The 18,364-nt window shown below is 41.4% G+C and overlaps 1 protein-coding gene across 1 annotated transcript in view; it reads right to left on the minus strand.

Annotated features, from left to right (window-relative positions):
• Nucleotides 1–18,364, minus strand: part of ANK2 (ankyrin 2, neuronal) — a gene marked incomplete at its 3' end in the record, with an annotated part of 130,717 nt that overhangs the window by 59,246 nt on the left and 53,107 nt on the right. Inside the window, exons 10-17 of the mRNA XM_010153912.1 lie at nucleotides 13,265–13,363; nucleotides 10,983–11,180; nucleotides 7,857–7,955; nucleotides 7,588–7,686; nucleotides 5,011–5,109; nucleotides 3,585–3,782; nucleotides 559–657; nucleotides 1–84 (exon numbers count right to left, since the gene is read on the minus strand). The exon at nucleotides 1–84 is cut by the window's left edge and continues 13 nt beyond it. Of these exons, the coding sequence (XP_010152214.1) occupies nucleotides 1–84; nucleotides 559–657; nucleotides 3,585–3,782; nucleotides 5,011–5,109; nucleotides 7,588–7,686; nucleotides 7,857–7,955; nucleotides 10,983–11,180; nucleotides 13,265–13,363 (975 nt within the window). The remainder of the gene's footprint in view (nucleotides 85–558; nucleotides 658–3,584; nucleotides 3,783–5,010; nucleotides 5,110–7,587; nucleotides 7,687–7,856; nucleotides 7,956–10,982; nucleotides 11,181–13,264; nucleotides 13,364–18,364) is intronic.

Below are 18,364 nucleotides of genomic sequence, written 5' to 3' on the forward strand. Positions count from 1 at the left end.
TGGGGAGGCACCCTTCTCCAGCAGCAGCAGAGCCACCTTCTGGTTGTCGTAATGGGCCGCCACGTGGAGGGGTGTGAGGCCGTTCTGGAAGGGCGGTTACGGCGTTAGACTGCGCTCGCGACGGGGGCGGGGGGCTGGGGGGGGCGTGTTATGGAACCGTTAGAGAGTGAGCTGACAAAAAAAAAAGCAAGGCCACGGCGGGGGAGAAGCAGCAGAGGAGGGGGAAGCTACTTGCAGACCTGCTCTCCATCCTCCCGTAACCCACACTAAGCAATTCCCACAGCCCGAGGGGAAACCAGGCCTTGACCCAGGGTTTATGCCATGAGGATTTTGATAGTTGGGACAGCCCAATGGAAGCGGTGCTCCCTCAGCCACGGAAACATGCCTGCCCTCCCAAACCCAACATGCAACCATCGCCTCTGGGGGAACGCGACCCTGACAGAGCCAAAGCCACCCCGCGAAGGCAGCTGCAGCACTCTTTTGTGTGCGTCTTTCACACAGTTTGGTCCTAAGGAAGAATCCAATGTGCCAGTGACTTGTTTTCTTTCTCGTCAGTACCTTGCCAGCTGAATCGGGAGAGGCACGACGCTGCAGCAGGAGTTTCGCCACTTCCAGGCTCCCGTATTTGGCTGCCACATGCAAAGGTGTGAATCCCTTCTGCAATATGCCAGGAGATAAAAAACAGATGTTTGCCTTAAAGGTCATGCTGACATCTCTCTCAAGAATGACATATTAAGCGCTTATACTTCAACCTATGTTCTAGCTCGCAGACTCAACAGCTATACCTAGTAAGAGCATCATGTCTTGAATGCACTTTGAGAAGTATGAAATACCAGAAAATACTTTCCCTTTTATTATTCATATCTATCAATAACATATTTATCAGTGATCTGGATGAGGGGATTGAGTGCTCCCCCAGTAAGTTTGCAGGTGACACTAAGTTGGGTGGGAGTGTTGATCTGCTGGAGGGTAGAAGAGGCCTGCAGAGTGGCCTGGACAGGCTGGATCAATGGGCTGAGATCAACTGTATGAGGTTCAACAAGGCCAAGTGCCAGGTCCTGCATTTAGGTCACAACAACCCCAGGCAGTGCTACAGGCTTGGGGAAGAGTAGCTGGAAAGCTGCCCAGCGGAAAAGGACCTGCAGGTGTTGGTCGGCGACCAGCTCAATATGAGTTAGCAGTGTGCCCAGGTGGCCAAGAAGGCCAATGGCATCTTGGCCTATATCAGAAACGGTGTGATCAGCAGGAGTAGTGATATGATTGTGTTTCCATACTCAGCACTGGTGAGGCCACACCTCAAGTACTGTGTTCAGTTTTGGGCCCCTCACTACAAGAAGGACACAGAGATACTGGAACATGTCCAGAGAAGAGCGACAAAGCTGGTGAAAGGTCTGGAGAAAAAGTCTGATGAGGAGCAGCTGAGGGAGCTGGGGTTGTTTAGCCTAAGGAGGAGGAGGCCGAGGGGAGACCTGATCCCTCTCTAAAGGTCCCTGAAAGGAGGTTGTAGGGAGGCGGGTGCTGGTCTGTTCTCCTGGGTAACTGGTGATAGGACAAGAGGAAATGGCCTCAAGTTGCATCAGGAGAAGTTTAGACTAGATGTTAGGAAAAACTTTGTTACTGTAAGAGTGGTCAGGCACTGGAACAGATTGCCCAGGGAAGTGGCGGAGTCACCATCCCTGGAGGTGTTCAAGGAACGTGTAGATGTGCCACTTGAGGACATCGTCTAGTGGGTACGGTAGTGTTGGGTTGATGGTTGGACTGGATGATCTTTCAGGTCTTTTCTAACCTTAGTGATTCTGTGATTCTTTCTTATGTACAGACATTTTATCTGATACAGACTCTACTAGCAACATACACTGTGTGTGCACTTGCACATGAAGGCACTTGTTCAAATTTCTACTCCAAACCAGCTGCACTTTTTAGTTTCACGATGACAGTTTTAGAAATATTTCCTGTATCAATTGCTGCCACTGACAATGAAACACCAGCTAAATTCAGTGAGAAAAGCTTCAAACTTTGTACTCCTCTTTTACAGTTCCTCGAAGAACAATTTGTAGCTGGACTCACGTGTCCATACAGTCAGTTCTGCTGCAGCCTCTGACCTGTAGCTAAAAAAAGTCATGGCTGCCTCAATGGCAGTACTTTCAGAAACACATTGTGGAAAGACTAAAACTCTTATCTTTTTAAGAGAGACCTTTTCTATTTGTTTTAACAATGTTTGTCAGTACAGCACAGGTGTAAGGTCTGTGTCAAACTAACATTCTCTTTGCCTGTTCTTTTAATTTAAAAAAACCAAACATGTTGATAAGGAAATCTCACAGATGCAAAACAGTAGGTGGCAGACTACACCGCTGCCCTGACAGTAATTTCGGGGAGCTACAATGACCTGTTTGCCTGACAGATAGGTGATGTGTAATGTTTATTATCATTATCATCTTGTTCCATTAACCCCGCCTCAAAAAAAAAAAAGAAAAAAAGAGTTTATGTCAAGGGATCTAAAACATTTCCAGTTCATGAATCACAGGTTTGTAGAGAGATTATCTGGTGGACTACATCTCCTCCTATTCATAATTATAGAATGTTCCTGCAGTACTAAAGCAATCACCATAAAGCAATATGGGAAATGAGGAAAGTATTTAGTGTATTTTTAGCCATTTTAATGTGATTTAGCAGCTGGATAAAATAACAGCAGGCAGTCCCGGTAATCCGTAGATCATAATTTGAAAATTGCTGGTTAGTATTCTAAGGCTTGGAAGACACCTCATTGTTCAAAAATACGTTAAACTCCAGTGGTAAAACCAGGGGTACTTTTTCAAGAGAGGAAACATTCGTGAGAATTAAGTGATTCTCATTTCACATGTGATAAATTTGGAAAAATATATCTTGGCACATAATTTTATTCACAGCTATCTATTTTCTTATGTGTTCATCACTCTGTTAGGAGTCTATTAGTAAACATTTTTGGCTGTACAAAACAATAAGGATTCTGCAGACTATTTCTTTCATAAGCCCAGACAAAATGGCCTGTGGTGTCATATGACACCTCATTTATAGAACCACTGAAAATAGATTCAGCATTAGATGTGACTGGACAGATGCTGACTTGTATGTTTTAGGAACCTTCCTTTCAGCTAGCACGGACTAGAATTATTGTACTGTTTAAATAAGCAATAAGCAGACCTCCTCATAAAAAACAGCATCATCATCCCCTTTCCTTTTTTGAAAATTTTGGCCAAAAATCCCTACCCATAACACAATGTAGAAGGAAAAAAAAAAAAAGAGAGAAACAAGGACTTTGTGTACGTTTTTACATTTTAAAGCTGTTGTCACTGTGTGTTTATCATGATCTGCATTTGGCTCCAGTGGAAACCAAACTCCCAACTTTAGATGACAGAAAAACACGTCAAAATTTGATTAACTTCTGACACATTACTTGTCTGTTGGATCACTGGTGAGTAAGTAAGAACAAAACACCCAGACTAATTCAGTTTCTCAGCATGAAAGTGCATTCCTCATGGGAGAGGCGTGTACCAGCGTGCACTGCCTGTGCTACTGGAACAAAGACAAAAAGCATTTTGTCTTACTTTGGTGGACATGGAGTGCGATGCACCCGCCTCCAGGAGAACTGATGCGACATCAACTTGTCCCTCTCTGGCAGAGATGTGCAACGGAGTGTAGCCATTAGTTGTTGCAGCATCGGGGTGGGCCATGTGCTGTAGCAGAAGTTGGACAATCTCCGTCTTACCCAAGCGAGAAGCAATGTGCAGTGGAGTCTGTTCTTCCTACAACTCAAATCGAGTAGACAATTAGCGCAGGTAGAACCACCCTGAAGAGGATTATTCTGGTTGATCCCAGTAGATCTATCTATGCATCTGTCTTGCAAAAAAACGTAGGAAGTAATAGCACAAAAAAGGCAGTTAACTGAGGGCATGACAATTAATTTCTGCAGTGAGCTTCAGCAATGTCTTATTAGAGCACGCTATGAAGAAAAACACTGTCTCCTCCTTTTGTCAAGCAGATAACGCACATCACTCTGAGCATCACTTGCTCCCCTTTGTGTTCTTCATTTGTTTTACAACAGCTGTGCCTTGTTCTACGAACAGTCCCTTGGTTTCAAAATCTGACACTAACTGTTATCAGAACCTCTGACGTCTGGTTTCAGGACATGGTTGCACGCCTCCTCACTCAGACAGAATAGCTATTGCTGTCCTGAGTCAGGCACATTTCACCGTTTCTAGCCAGGATGGAGTTAATTTTCATCACATTTCTGACCAAGCCAGTGTTGATGACACACCAGTGTTTTAGCTATTGCTGAACAGTGCGTACACAGCACCAAGGCTTTCTCTGCTTCTCCTTCTGCCCCCCAGGGAACAGGCAGGGGGTAGGCAAGAGGCTGGGAGAGGACACAGCCAGGACAGCTGGCCTGAATTGACCCAAGAGATAATCCATACCATATAACGTCATGCTCAGCAATAAAACAAGGGGGAGAGTTTTTCCAAAGGAGCCGTTGCTTGGAGACCAGCTAGGCATCGGTCTGCTTGTGGGAGGTGGCGAGTGGCTGCTTTTGCATCGCTTGTAGGGGGGAGGGGTTGGTTGTGTGGGGTTTGGTTTTTGGGTTTTTTTTGGTGGGTTTGGGGTTTTTTTTGTTCGTTTTTGGGGGTTTTGTGTGTGTGTGTGTGTTTGGGTTGTTTTTTTTTCTTTCACCTATTAAACTATCTTTATCTAAACCCAAAAGATTTTCTTGCTTTCGCTCTTCTAGTTCTTTCACCGGTCGTACTGCACAAATGACTGTGCAGGGCTGAGCTGCTGGCCGGGATCAGCCCCACCACACGCATCCTCTTTGGAAGATCTATGCATACACAGGTTACTGCTTTCAGACTGTGTTTAGGTGTGCTTAACAGTGAATCAACAGATCAAATAAAACCGAAATTACTCCTCCCTCGCTCCTCTGCTTCAGCCACGATTTTGGGTTAGAATAAGCCAAAACAAAATTGTAAGCAGAACACCTACCCTGGCTCGGGCATCGACCAGGGCCCCGTTTCTCAGGAGGCAGCGAACTACTTCCACCTGCCCAGCACGTGCCGCCATGTGCAATGCAGTTTCTCCGCGCTGCAGAAAAGCAAAAGCGTTTCAGTGTCCCAAACCTCCACGAATAAACAGAGCTCTGACAGAGTAAATTCCACCCACGTCAGCTCGTGTAGCAACCTGCTTTTCCGCCAGCTGAGCTCCTGGCTTCAGACCCAGGAACAGGCAGAAAAAAAAAGCTGGGCCTGGGTACGCTCTGGTTTGCAATCCCAGACAAACGTAAGAACGTCAGAATGAAAATCCTGGTTTACAGAAAATTCTGATGTATAGACTCCCCTGGTCACATATGTTCCTCAGCTTTCTACGTTACAGTGCATCGGCCTGTGTGCCGCACAGGAGATGAGTACATGGAGCCTGTCTCAAGGGACTGCGAGGCGCATGAGCCTCAAGATGGAAGGGGACGTTTTTCCAGATGGTCTCTTCCTGCACACTGTGTGGAGCTGGCAGCATTAAAAGGCCTTGCAATGGCTGTGCACAACTGAGCCAACATATGAAATGTGTAAAATCTGTGCTCAGCACCCTGGCTCTGTCTGCAGGCTGTGGAATGAATCTTGTTTCAAGCCTCTTGTAGCCCACAGAATTTGAAGGAGAATGTGAAATTTTGGAAAGCTGACTGATGTGGAATTTCAGATCAGGATAATGAAGTGCAGATGATCCATTCAAAGCATTTACTTTTTTCATAGGTTTGCAAAGGAACACTGAAAGTGAGAATTCTTTGACGATGGTGTTTCTAGCTTAATTTTGCACTGTTCAATATTCTTTGAGTGCGCTGTCCTAAAGTGAACTAGGACAGTCCCAATGTAGCTCATCTCTCTCTGGCACATTAGGTCCTGGGACAGTTCTGCAACCAGGAGCTCTGTATTTATCTCCAATGTTATGCCAACGCAGCAGGACTGATCACTTCTTTGTGTTAATTGTTCCTTCTCCTTACTCTGGAGCTGGAATGCATTCTGCTGTAGGGCTTTTACCCCCACGACTGTCAAATTAAACTGCAGTTGCCCAAATGAACACCCTGGTCAAGATCTTTTGCATCAGAATTGGGGATCATGCCTTCTTGTCCTTCGTCTAGAGGCAGGAAAAGAAGCAGCCTGAGCTTACCTACTATTACGAACTTCTAATTAAAGCAAACCCTCTTCACCAGGAGTTGATTTATCTTGTAATTTTAAAATTAACATTTATTACCAGCTGTGATTAGTAAGTAGGCAACAAACAAAATCCCACAATCCTACCTACAAATCTTAGAGAATTTCATCTATATAAACTTTACTACCTGAAGAATGAGCTGATTAAAATCTGAATAAGGTTTACATTTCATACACTACAAAGATCAAATTTCTATGAAGTCCCTTTTCACTTGAATTTCCAAAGCAATTTCACTTTTGGAAACAGTAATTCAACTTTAGTTTACCAAGTAAAAGCCAAGACACCTGTATAGCATAAATTGTAAAGTGTTAAATTTTGCTCACAAATGCTTGGTAACGCAATACTTTTAATTGCTGCCACAAGAATTTTTTGTTGGCTTTTATATCATCAATAGTTTTTATATAAATATTGTTCTATAAAAAGTCATCAAAGCAGTTAGAGACGGTCAAAACAAGTCTGTTCTAATGATTCAAGCAAACAACTTGGTGAGCTCAACATTTTTATGGGGTTCTACGTAAGATTTTTCTGACTGAGAAAAACAGATGAGTCCAGCGTACCTGGGTTACTAAGCTTTTGTTGCTGTTTTGCTGCTGGGAACACTTACCTGTAATGTTATTTATTGGTAAAAAGCTGCTTCCAAAGTGCAGGTGGTAGTAAGTTGACTATTTGTTTATACTAACAAACTAGAATGGTAACATACCTATGAAATCCAGCTCAGAAAACTATCATGTCCTTTTTATTGTTATTCTTCTTGGTAACTAGGCTATTGGTATACAAACACTGATTTCTATGGTAAGTCACGTTTTGCATTTTGTGTTACCTCCCAAAGGTCACATTTTCTAGATTTAAGCATGAAAAGCACCAGTTCCTAGAATTTTCTGTGTAAAAGGAACATCTTGAGTTCAACATTTTTACTTTTTGTTCAATTGTTTGGTTTTAAGCACTTTATACTCTTTCACCGATACAAATGACACAATTTCATGGCAGCCAGTGAAGCTATGCAAGCAGAAATTTGAGCCGTTTGGACTTAAATTTCATCCTTCAGAACAGAAACACAGTCTTCCCTGTGACTTGGCTTATAATCAGTTTTGGATGTATTTGATGTGCTTTGTCTGTTTCTACAGGAAACTTTACCTACTGAAGCACTGTTGAAGAATACATGAAACCACAGATGGCTTATAATGCATATGCAATCCCCATTTTCCCCCTCTTCGCTAAAGCTGCTAGAATAATTTCTCCTAAAACGCAACAAAGTCATAAAGTATCATTAAAATGTGACCTTTGGTGGAGCTACGTGGTCGGCCGTACCCTTTTTGGAGAAGGTATTGCACAGAGGATTCTAGTCAAAGCCATACTCACAATGTTAGTGACATCGGGAGAGGCTCCGTTCTGCAGCAGAAGGAGGACTATGTTCAAGTGGCCCATAAAAGCAGCCACGTGTATTGGTGTGAGGCCCGACTGCGAAACAAAGCAAGAGCAGTTTTACTCCTCTGCACGGGCGTAGGGAAGGGGCTTCTTCGTTTAAATAAAACATAAGTGAAAGTGAGGCATGATAGGAGACAGAAAAAAGGAAGCAAAAGGGGGGAGAGAGAAGGAATGTTTCTTCAGGACATGAAACATTTTTCTACCTCTGTTATAGCCTGGATTGAAGCCCCATATTTCACCAGGAGTTCCATGACTTTGATGCGATTTTTCTTGCAGGCAATGTGCAGTGGAGTAAAACCATTCTGTGCAAAAGACAGTCATGTTAGTTAAAAACATGCAGCTACACTTTCCACACAGCTCCATGCTGGCACGCTGGGAGCAGAAGTGTTAGAGTACCAGAAGCAATTGTTCTTTAAGCACAACAGGTTATGATCCACAGACACCTTCCAGTAGACTGAGGCAGAACAAAGCAGCGCTGCTGCTTTCTTCTCAGGCAATGGAGAGAAACCAAACTTCCACCTCCAAAAACCAGATACAGACATGCCCGTTCCGACTTTCAAGTGTATGCGTACGCGCATGTATGCATGTGGTTCCGAAGGCTGCGCACATGTGTAAGTAAGGATGACGTAAAGTGGTTCCCAAGATTGCCTAACACAAGGAAAACATAAGAAACAGTAGTGATCATTTTGAAATCTGTGTCTTTTGAAATATATAAAGCATATTCTATGCCTCTAGGAAAAGAGCAGAGTACTTCCTCCAGACTCTACCTTATTTTGTCTTTTTTGAAGATCTTGTAATCTAAGCATCTATGTGTATCTGGTTTATCTTTATGATCAATCTACAGTATACTGTATTCGTGTGCATGTGTGTGTGTGCATGCATTCTGTGAGTTATCTTAAATAATACCCCACAGAATGGTTTCTTCAGCCGTGGTTTCACGATACAAAGTGCTCACTCCTGAAGTATTTGTGGCCCCTCTTCCTTTATTCCTGCCCTGCTGAGTCATAAAGCATTGTAAACAAGGTCTCAGCCCTTGTCTGGATTAAAATTAAATGTAGCAGAGACAGGAATGAAAGGGGGGTGGGGAAAGGAACATCTTAAATCAAAATTGCAACATAGCATTTTGTATTGTGAGACAACAGTTTCAGTGTTGTGCTTACCATCATACTAATTTCTTTGGAAATGCTTATTCAGGAAGATTTGGGCCCAAATCAAAGCATGTCTTCATACTCTTGACTGCAATACATGCTTTGACTTCAAGATTTTTATTTACTATCGTAGTTAACGCAGGTTAAGTGTGTGCCTAAAGCTAAGCAAACACATTATCCACCACATGTGAACATTTTAGTGAAAAGCACAGGTAATATTTTTAGATCATGTTGAAAAATTGCTGTATTTTCTAACGAAAAGGATCAGTATTGCTAAACAATCAACTAGCAGTAAACAGAACTTATCAGTGAAATCTTAGCTCGAGGGAAGAGACATGTGACAGATTACAGTCAGCTTCTGTTAAGGGAGATGTTAATTACTAATTGATATGAAGGCGCTTTAAAACATATGCAAATTGAAAGAGCTAAGAACTCATATAGTGTTTGTATCCCTAAATAATTTTGCAAACATTAATAATTTTTTTTAATCTAGCTGAAAATTAATTATTTGTAAAATTTATTCCATCACAGGACTCTGCTGAATATTATTAGTACTTGCCATGGTTTAACCACAAAACCCAGCACACTACTATTAGCCTTCTCCGATTTCTAGAGAGAGAACCAAAATCATTACATATTTTATCTCCTGCACATCTCTTAATATATTTCCTAGGGAGTTGTAGCATTTCAGAAGTTTCCCTATTTTCACTTATTTTTATTGCCTGAGTTGATTTAATTTTGCTACTTCTATTTAAGTGAGGAACAGCTTGATGAGGGAGAAGGAGAAGGCAGAAAAAACTTATCACTAACAGAAATTATGAGCATCAGTTAATATATTAAGTTCTATAAACAAGCCAGAGGCGACAAATCCCTGATGGGAGAGGAAACAAAAGAGAGAAAAAAACCCCAGTCTGTAGGGAAGAGAGCAGAGAAGCAACAGCCTGAGGGTGTTCTCCTTTCATTTCAGATGTTTCTCTGTGCAGGAGGGAGGGAGGAGGAGGAACAGGAGGTGTATTTCTGGCCATGGAAGGAGAAAAAGATGTGTGGGCTAGCATATAATGTGTATGTGTGGGAAGCCGAGGAAAGTACAGCTAAAGATAATCAGAACACTGGCAAGAAAAACAAGGATGAAAACAGCATCAAAAAAGATCAACCAAGTGAACATGATACTGACAAAGACAAAACAGGAGAAGCATAAGAAGAGGAAGCAAAAGGGGTTACAGGATTTGTGGGTATAGAGAGGCCAAGAAAAATGAGAGGGCAGACGATAATTGTGTCAATAAAATGTCAGTTCCAAGAAAGTAAGGGTAGTAATGGATAGGAGGAGCCTTCACAGAAAAACATAGGGCTGTATTGAAGGCAAGAAGCTGGGGGAGACATCAGAGTGGCCTGCGATGGAAGTTCTGTGGAGGCACTGAGCAGGCGGTAGCTGACTTCTTGCCATGCAGAAGTATCTCAAGTGTTCACACTCTCTTTACCCCACTGAGTGTAATATATTGGTATTTTAACTTCTATCCAGCTAACGTTCATGGGAACACTTCCTATCAGAGAAAACTGGAATCTTGTCAGGGTTTGGATAGGCTAAAGACTCCTGAAAGCTTTATGTGTTTCCAAAGCCAAATGTGATGTTTTTCTTTCAGTTAGAGGATAATGGTCTGATAAGTGAGTGAAAGGATTCATACCCGCTTTCCTGTAAGCATTAAACTGTGTTTTGAAAAGGAAGAAAAGTGGCACCTAATACAGGGGAATGTCATAATTTGATAAATGTGGAAATATTAGCTTTTTAGTATATATTTCTCCATGCCAATTAACTTACTGATTCAGTTGAAAGCTTAGAAATTTTTTGTGTATTTTATCACATAGTATGGAAAATCTAACTATGAATCCAGTAAAATACCAATGCATATGTTAGCATCAGCTAGAAATGGCTCTGATTTTAGGAATTCTGTAGAGCTTCCAGCCCTGATCCTACAGCCACTTGCTACGGGACACGGTCCATGATGAGGCCTAAAGGTAGGAGATGCAACACTGGTAACCAGCAGGTGGGACAACCCCTGTTGTTACTGCAAATGTTTAAGGTTGTAGGAGTTTGTTGACAGAGTTTTCACTGAGCTTTCCTGGTAAAAGCTACTCATCTGCCCTGGATAGCTTTGTTACACAACACAGGTGGGACAGGTTTACCAGGGCACGCGCATTGGGATTTGCTCTCTTGTCCAGAAGGAGTTTGGTGACGCGATAGTGGCCGCAGTGTGCGGCCACGTGGAGTGCGGTCAGGTAATCCAGAGTCACGTCGTCCACGGGAGCTTTGTGCTGCAGGAGGTGCTTGACGCATTCCACGTGGTCCCCCTGGGCTGCCATGTGAAGCGGAGAGAGTCCATTCTGTGGCAAAAGAAAACAGAACAGCAACTTCCAGTATTTCTCACTTAGATCGTGGCACATATTAGAAGGGTGCCATCATCTATGCATCCTTGATAGCACCGCATCTGAGCTACGGACTAGAAGAAAAATTGAAAAAGAACTACAGCCGCCACTCCCGGCATACACAGGCAAATTTTGAGAAACATCATATAATTAACTAAAATCAGAATTAAGAATCTAAGGGTCTTGTTTAATGATTTAATAAAACATATCTTGACCTTAAAAGACAGTTCCGGGGATGCTCATCATAACACTAAGACACAGGTTGTATGTTAATTAGAGGAAAAACATCTACTTACCCATCGTCATATTTATTAAGGAACCTATTTTTTTTTCTTGAAGTATTCAATTAAAACCCAAATTATATCGGCAATCCTGTCCCCTGGGTTTCTGGGAAATGGCACTTTCAATCACCACCACAGTTAGACCTTTTGTTCAAATCAAAACACTTGAAGGGCAGTGGAAGCAGGAGGTTTATAGCCCTGACTGGCTTTAATAGATCTTTTTGTAAATCGTGAAGTCCATGGGAGGTAGACAATTAAGAGGAAAGAGAAGCAATGCTATTAATATGTGTAACAAGTTGTTTTCAGAAAAAACAGTTTTAATATTTGTATGTTTGTCTTCAGTTTGGAACCACCTGTTTCAGCTGGAAGTTAGAAGAGGAAGTTGCTTTTCATTTTACATGCAATAATGTACTTAAAAAGCACTGTGCGTTTAACGACAGACTACAACATAGAGATTTGAATGGGTAACTGACTTGGTGTGGTCAAACTGACTGTTTACTTGTCACCTGGAAGGAGGGAATTATTCACTGGACAGTTCTGCTCTGCTCAATCTTCAACACAGTCCAGATGCTGCCACAGCAACGCTCGTGTTTCATCCTGACTGGCAACATCTGCCTCTGAATGGCAACATCAAGGAATCCTGCCTGAATTGTGCACAATATATGTGGCAGTGTCTGTTTTTCCAAGCCTCTCTACCTCTTGGTGAAGCATGGGTGTTGACACATGACGTTCACCTAATCACTTTCTCCCACCAAAGGAACCAGTGAAACTGTAAGGAATCTTCTCCCTACAATTCCCACCTCCCTGTGGATCCCTCCTGCAGATGGTAACAGATGGACTGGACTACTTTGTGCTATCAACGATGTGTAGCTTGAGCACATCCTAATTTGATGTAGTTGATATGCTTGCAACCCAGTGATAAAACCTCCTGAAGACTGTATCAAGAGAAAACCTTGAGTATCCAATAAGAATAACTATGGGTCAGAATTCACTAATTGCCCTTGTTTTGAACCATGTTTGAGGGACTGGGGCCCAGTAAACAGTGCGATGGTCTGAAAAAGGTATTTAAAATGTTTGTCCCTCCTGATCTTCAAGGGGAAATCAAGCATATCTATGATATCATTGCAGTACTCTCTTCTACAGTTTTCCAGACGATGACACCAGCTACCTTTGTCAGGCTCTCTGAAATTTACTGAGGTGAAGTGCTGCTCAGCAGGGTTTGCTGTTACACAAGTGTCTTCCATTAGTTTGACCAAAGGGACAGCATTTGTAGGAACTGCATTAACTTTAGACGTGCGTTTTTCAGAAATCAGTAATAACACACTGAAATAATTTTCCAAGTCTGAAACACTCCATGAAAATAATTAGGAGAAGCTGCAAGTCACAGGTCCTATTTTAGCCAAGATGAAGGATCAGAAAATATATACCAGGAATCATCTCTAAAGGTGACTTGCTCAGCTTTCCCATCTCCATGTCCTACGGTCTTAGGAGGCAGCAAAAGGGAAGTGCTTGCAGTAGCACTATATATCGTGTTTAGGTTATTAGAGAGAGGGACAAAGTGTATAATCTTTCAACTATTTGGAAAAGACAGTCTCCAATTATGTAAGAAAAACTTATTTTGGACCATACTACCCATTAATACATTCCCCTTGGGAGAACAGAAGTGCTCCTGTCTTCTTCCTTGTCATTTCAGTGAACTAGAAAAAAAGAATCTGTGGAAAGTCACACAGAGCTGTTAACATATTCTAACGAGACACACACCTTGGTCCGTGCAAGCAGCGGGGCACCTCGTTCCAGGAGCAGCTCAACAACTTGGTCATGTCCACTTCTTGCAGCACAGTGGAGCGGGGTGAGTCCATCCTTAAAGTAAAAGGAGGGAAAACAAATGAGCAGATCCCCAGCTGTCTGTCCTGGCACTCTGAGGAACACCCTTCCAGGAATGCAGCCCCACAAGCCTGTGAAAAAGTTCCTTTTTTTTTTTTTTTCTTGACTCCTAACTGAAGCTGGCTCCACAGAATGAAGTTTCATCCCTATTCTTCATTGCACCGGTAAAGGACACCCCAGGGTTACCACTGCAGAGAGGAAGCCCACTGTGTGTTGATATCTCTTATCAAAGAGGATGATGTAAGCATGCAAGGCCTCCTCTGCATGGCTCTGAGATTGTATTGCCTCTCCCTGGATAATGTGTGTGGGGCCAAGGACGCTCCATTAATCAACCCTTGTCCTTGGGATTACTTTTGACACAGGGATGAAACAAGAAATGCTCATACTAGAGAATTTACTCTAGGATTTGTTTGTTATTTTGGGGTTTGTTTGTTTTTTTTTAACAGGCAGCAGAAGAAATATTTTAAAACAGAGAGAACGAGAGAGAAAGAGAGAGAGAAAGAGAAACAAGCAGAACAAAACCTTTAATTTCTGAGATTCAGTGGTGAACAAAGTGCTAACAATTCTTTGCTACAATTGCTGTGAGACCACTAACTCCACAACATTTTTTCAGTTGCAGAACATCACCCTACACCAAAAGACTTGCTCAAGCTACTCAGTAATGATCACAGCAATGGTAGTGAAAGATGTGTCCATGAGAGATTTCGACAGGAGAATGCATTCTATGTAGTTTTGCTACAGTGTGGACTTTATGCAGAAAAAGTACAAGAAATATGAGGCAAGAAAAATGGTTGCAAAAGAATATTAGTGCTGAATGACAGAAAAAAAAGAAAACATGTAAGATAAAGAAACCCAAGTTTTCATCTCATTAGACCTCAATACTGTTCAAGCATGCACTCAGAGAATTCATCGATACTCATTCAACAGAGACAGATTTATAAAGGTGAAATGGTGAGTTTTTAACCACAAGCCTTCTCCCTTTGAGACACACTGCTTGTCTTAGAGGAGGTAGATGCTATTACTCTAAGGTGCATTCTGAAGAATCCAGTAACAGCATGAGTAAAAGATAAATATACTGGTCTGAGAGAGATTTATTACTTGGAGGTTACAAAAATGCAAAATCATGGCCTTAACTATGAGTTAGTGACCCTGTTTCATGCACAGATATACTCTGCTTAGCTGGAGTTTGGAGAAAGTCTACATCGCTATACATTTACCTCTGCTACTAACATTTTTTAAAGTAGCTCCAGACTGCACAGTGCAATTGCAACATCCTTTTGGCTACACAAACATAGCCCTGTAATACTCTACAAAAGGTGGCTCCAAGAAGTAGAACCCCACTCATCTTCAGTTTCAAAAGCACCTTTCTGAGTGAGCAGTGCAACAAAGCCCCACGGCAGTGAGGAACTGAAGCCTGCAGGCAGGAATTTTTCTCCCTTACTTATCTACTGTTCCCAGAGATTCTTCAGAAACAGGGGTTAGGTGTGCCTTGATGCTCACTATCTCAGGGGCAGAGGCATCGCTAGATCCCATGGAAGCTTTGCAATGAAATTCAACAGATGCAAGATCAAACCCGCAAACAGAATTCAAGGCTGTTCAGCACGTGGCAGATTGGGTCAATGTAAAGGAACAGGGTATAAAAAGCTTATCTGTTTTTTAATCTGTGCTGAAACTTCACAGACCCCTAAATCAAGTCTTTAATGCACAACTGAGGTATATTTTCATCTCTCTGCTAGAAGGATTCATCTACACAGTTCCCATTAACATTACTAAGGTGAGAATATATCCCAACCCTATTTCTAGGGAAGGTATTTATTCAGTATTTCTTTCTAGTTTCTGGCCTTGTGTGCTCTACTTTTTTAATCAATCTGGGAGGTTCGCTTTCCCTGTCTGCAAAGTGAATTTGATGTTATTCTATTTAACTGAACTGCAGTAGAAAGGTAGAATTGCGTGAACCCTTAAAAAAGAAAAGAAAAAAAAACCCCACCCAAACAAAACAAAAAACCACCCAGGACAAATCCCCCCAAAGTGAGAAAAAGGAAAAAAAAAACCCACCCAAACAAACCAAAAAACCACCCAGGACAAATCCCCCCAAAGTGAGAAAAAAGAAAAATACAAGCTAAGAAACACATCAACTCCACAAAAAAGTCTAGCTAAAACAAAAATAAGAACTAAATAATTAAAGTGTGGTTTCTCCTCTGTTCTTATCTATAATTGCCTCTAAAAGTAGAGATAAAAATTCCCTTCCTATCCTATTCTATCCTGTCATAGTTTTTATAAATGCATTATAATTTACTCTCTGTGCACTATCCAGTAGAGGAATGAAGCAAGATGATTTGCAGACTTCCCATATAACCCTCTTCTCTATCCCTTTCTGCCCTGGGAAAACAGCATGTATAGTTGAAAATTATTGCATATTTAATACTTTAGATTCTATTTTTGCCTATATGATTTCTTCAGATATGAGAGAAATGGCAGAGAGAGAGCTGTTGTAGTAGAAGAATCAGTACATATTACCATGAGGACAAACTGACATTAGCCAACATCAAGAGACACACTGGTGTACCAAATTAGTCCTCTTTTGCACCATTATGTCTTTGCAGCGAACCTCAGTGCTCTGAAACCGACTGCAGGAGTTTATCTATGTACCTTTTTAATCATTCCGCTGCTAATTGGGTCACCGCGTAAACTGAAGAAGACATACTGACCAAAACATCAAACCCATCATGTGACAGGACATACAATACTGGGTTGAAGAGACACAGACTTTGAAACACAGATATGGATAACCCATGAACACAAAGGCCACCATGCTGGGATACAAAATATAAATTAGCTGAATTTCTTAAGAAGTCCAATATTTATCTCTTCATCTCAGATAGTACAAAATGGAGAGTTACATGTTTTCATATTCCAAGTGACATCCTGCACCCAGTCTTCTCTTCTTCCTGTATGTGGTACGCTCCTTGCCCACGCTTTGCAATGTAACCAACAGCTGGGTCACTGATAGAAACGACTCTACAGTCCCCTCCATATGTGTGGAAGCCATGAAATTCCATCCCTCTGAATTTCTTCTTAAATGGCTCTCAAAATAGAACATAAACTTTTGCCCTTTTTTTTTTCTTGAAAATGAAACACTGGTAATTTTTTAACCTGCAAAATTAGTCCTGAATTCTGTGCATGACTCCTAACTGCAGGGCTCAGAAAGATAACGTATTAGACCATTTCACAGTGATTAAAATGCTTTATTTCAGCCAACCAGAGAGACAGCTAAAAAGAAGCTGTGCTTATGAGTGATTCTGATTGGGGAATTATATGGGCATCTTAAGGACAGTTGCACATCTTCGGTGCTCATTCAAACAAAGACTGATGATAGCACATGAACATCAAAGGCCAAATTATCAAAGAATTCTTCTAAACTGCAGCTGCAGATTCTCATTTTTTAAAGGGTGAAATAAAATTTTAGTATTCTGTATGGCAGGCATATAAAATTGCCTGAATTTTCTCGACAAATAAATGCCTTTTCATTTGTTCATTTTTCATTACTAGTAAAACTAATCTTTAAAATGAGCATGGCAAGTGTCCCTCTTTCTCTAAGCCCTCAGTCTTAGTGCAACTAAACATGCTCTAAAGTGTTCCTCCAGGTCTGCCATTCAAGGTACAAATTCTAGAAATACAGCAAAAAATATACCATGCATTTGCATGTGTAATAAGATATTAACTTAAATAATTCTAAAAAATAGTCACCATCTATATAACTTGCTTAGACAATCTGTACAACATCCATTCCCACTCCCTTGTAAGCATTACATGAATCCACTGCATTTTTTATAGCAAATATCTGCACTGTGATTAGATATTTATAATCCGACTAAGGAACAGCAAAAACCGCCAATGAATTATTAGTGCTCTGTGCATGTGTGAAGACTAGGAGAAAATGTCACAGCAGCATTCTTGCAGGAAAAAACCCACTGTAAACATAGCATAGTGCCAAGAGAGGGGCAGAATTCTGACACAACAGCGTAACGGTGGGAAGCAAAACCCACTGCCATGTGGAAATAGCAGAGCACCATGCCTATTTTGTTGGATGCATATAAAAGGAGACATTATTACAAATAAATCTCAATAGGTTCCCAGAACAAGTGTTAGGGGGTGTCTGAAGAACCTTCACAAAAAAACCAACTCAAATCAAAGCAAAACAAAACAGAAGAAAAAACAAAACCAAAAAACCTGAGTTCCACCCCCACTCCCAGCTTCCTTCCTTGTCTTTTCCCTTTGGTATCATAGATCTCTGTGACAGACCTTCCACTTCTTTCAGTCCAGCTGAGCCTTCCTTCTTTTTGGTGGCCCTTCTCCAACCCAAATGGCATACCAGACTTTCTCCCCACCACTATCATGTCTGCTTCCCTTCTCCAGCTCCAGCTGCCATGCTCCAGGGCACACAACATGTTTACTTTCCCACACAATAAGCTTTCAATTCCAAGACTAGATGCTCTGTTTTCATTCCAGGGATTTTTTTTTTTTTTTCCCCAACTGTAAATATTCTGGAGAAGAGCCTGCAAGAGGAGTCTAAAGAAAAGTCCCAGAGCAAGAAAAAATTAATTTCAATGTTGGCACGATTCAATAAAAAGAACACAAAATGCGTGACAACTTCAGCATCTGAGAAGGGTGAATGTGTCCCTCCCCCCCTTCTAATGGTGCTTGCATAGTCCCACAAAAATCGAAATACCGGTAAGGTGACAAAACCTGTTAATAACACTGAATTTTAAAAGTAAAAAAGCATACAAAACCTAAAAAGCCTCACATTCTTCTTGGAGTTTTTTTCTATAAAATTTAGAGAGGAGATGATAAAAATAGAGATATTACAAAAACTGCATTCATAAAGAATACTCCTAAAACCCTTTAATAGTCACTAACATTTCAATATTGCACATATCCTTACTGTTACTATTCCACTATATCAGAATTATATTTTTT

The sequence above is a fragment of the Eurypyga helias genome, unplaced genomic scaffold, assembly GCF_000690775.1.
Source record: "Eurypyga helias isolate BGI_N326 unplaced genomic scaffold, ASM69077v1 scaffold6356, whole genome shotgun sequence".
Lineage (NCBI taxonomy): Eukaryota > Metazoa > Chordata > Aves > Eurypygiformes > Eurypygidae > Eurypyga > Eurypyga helias.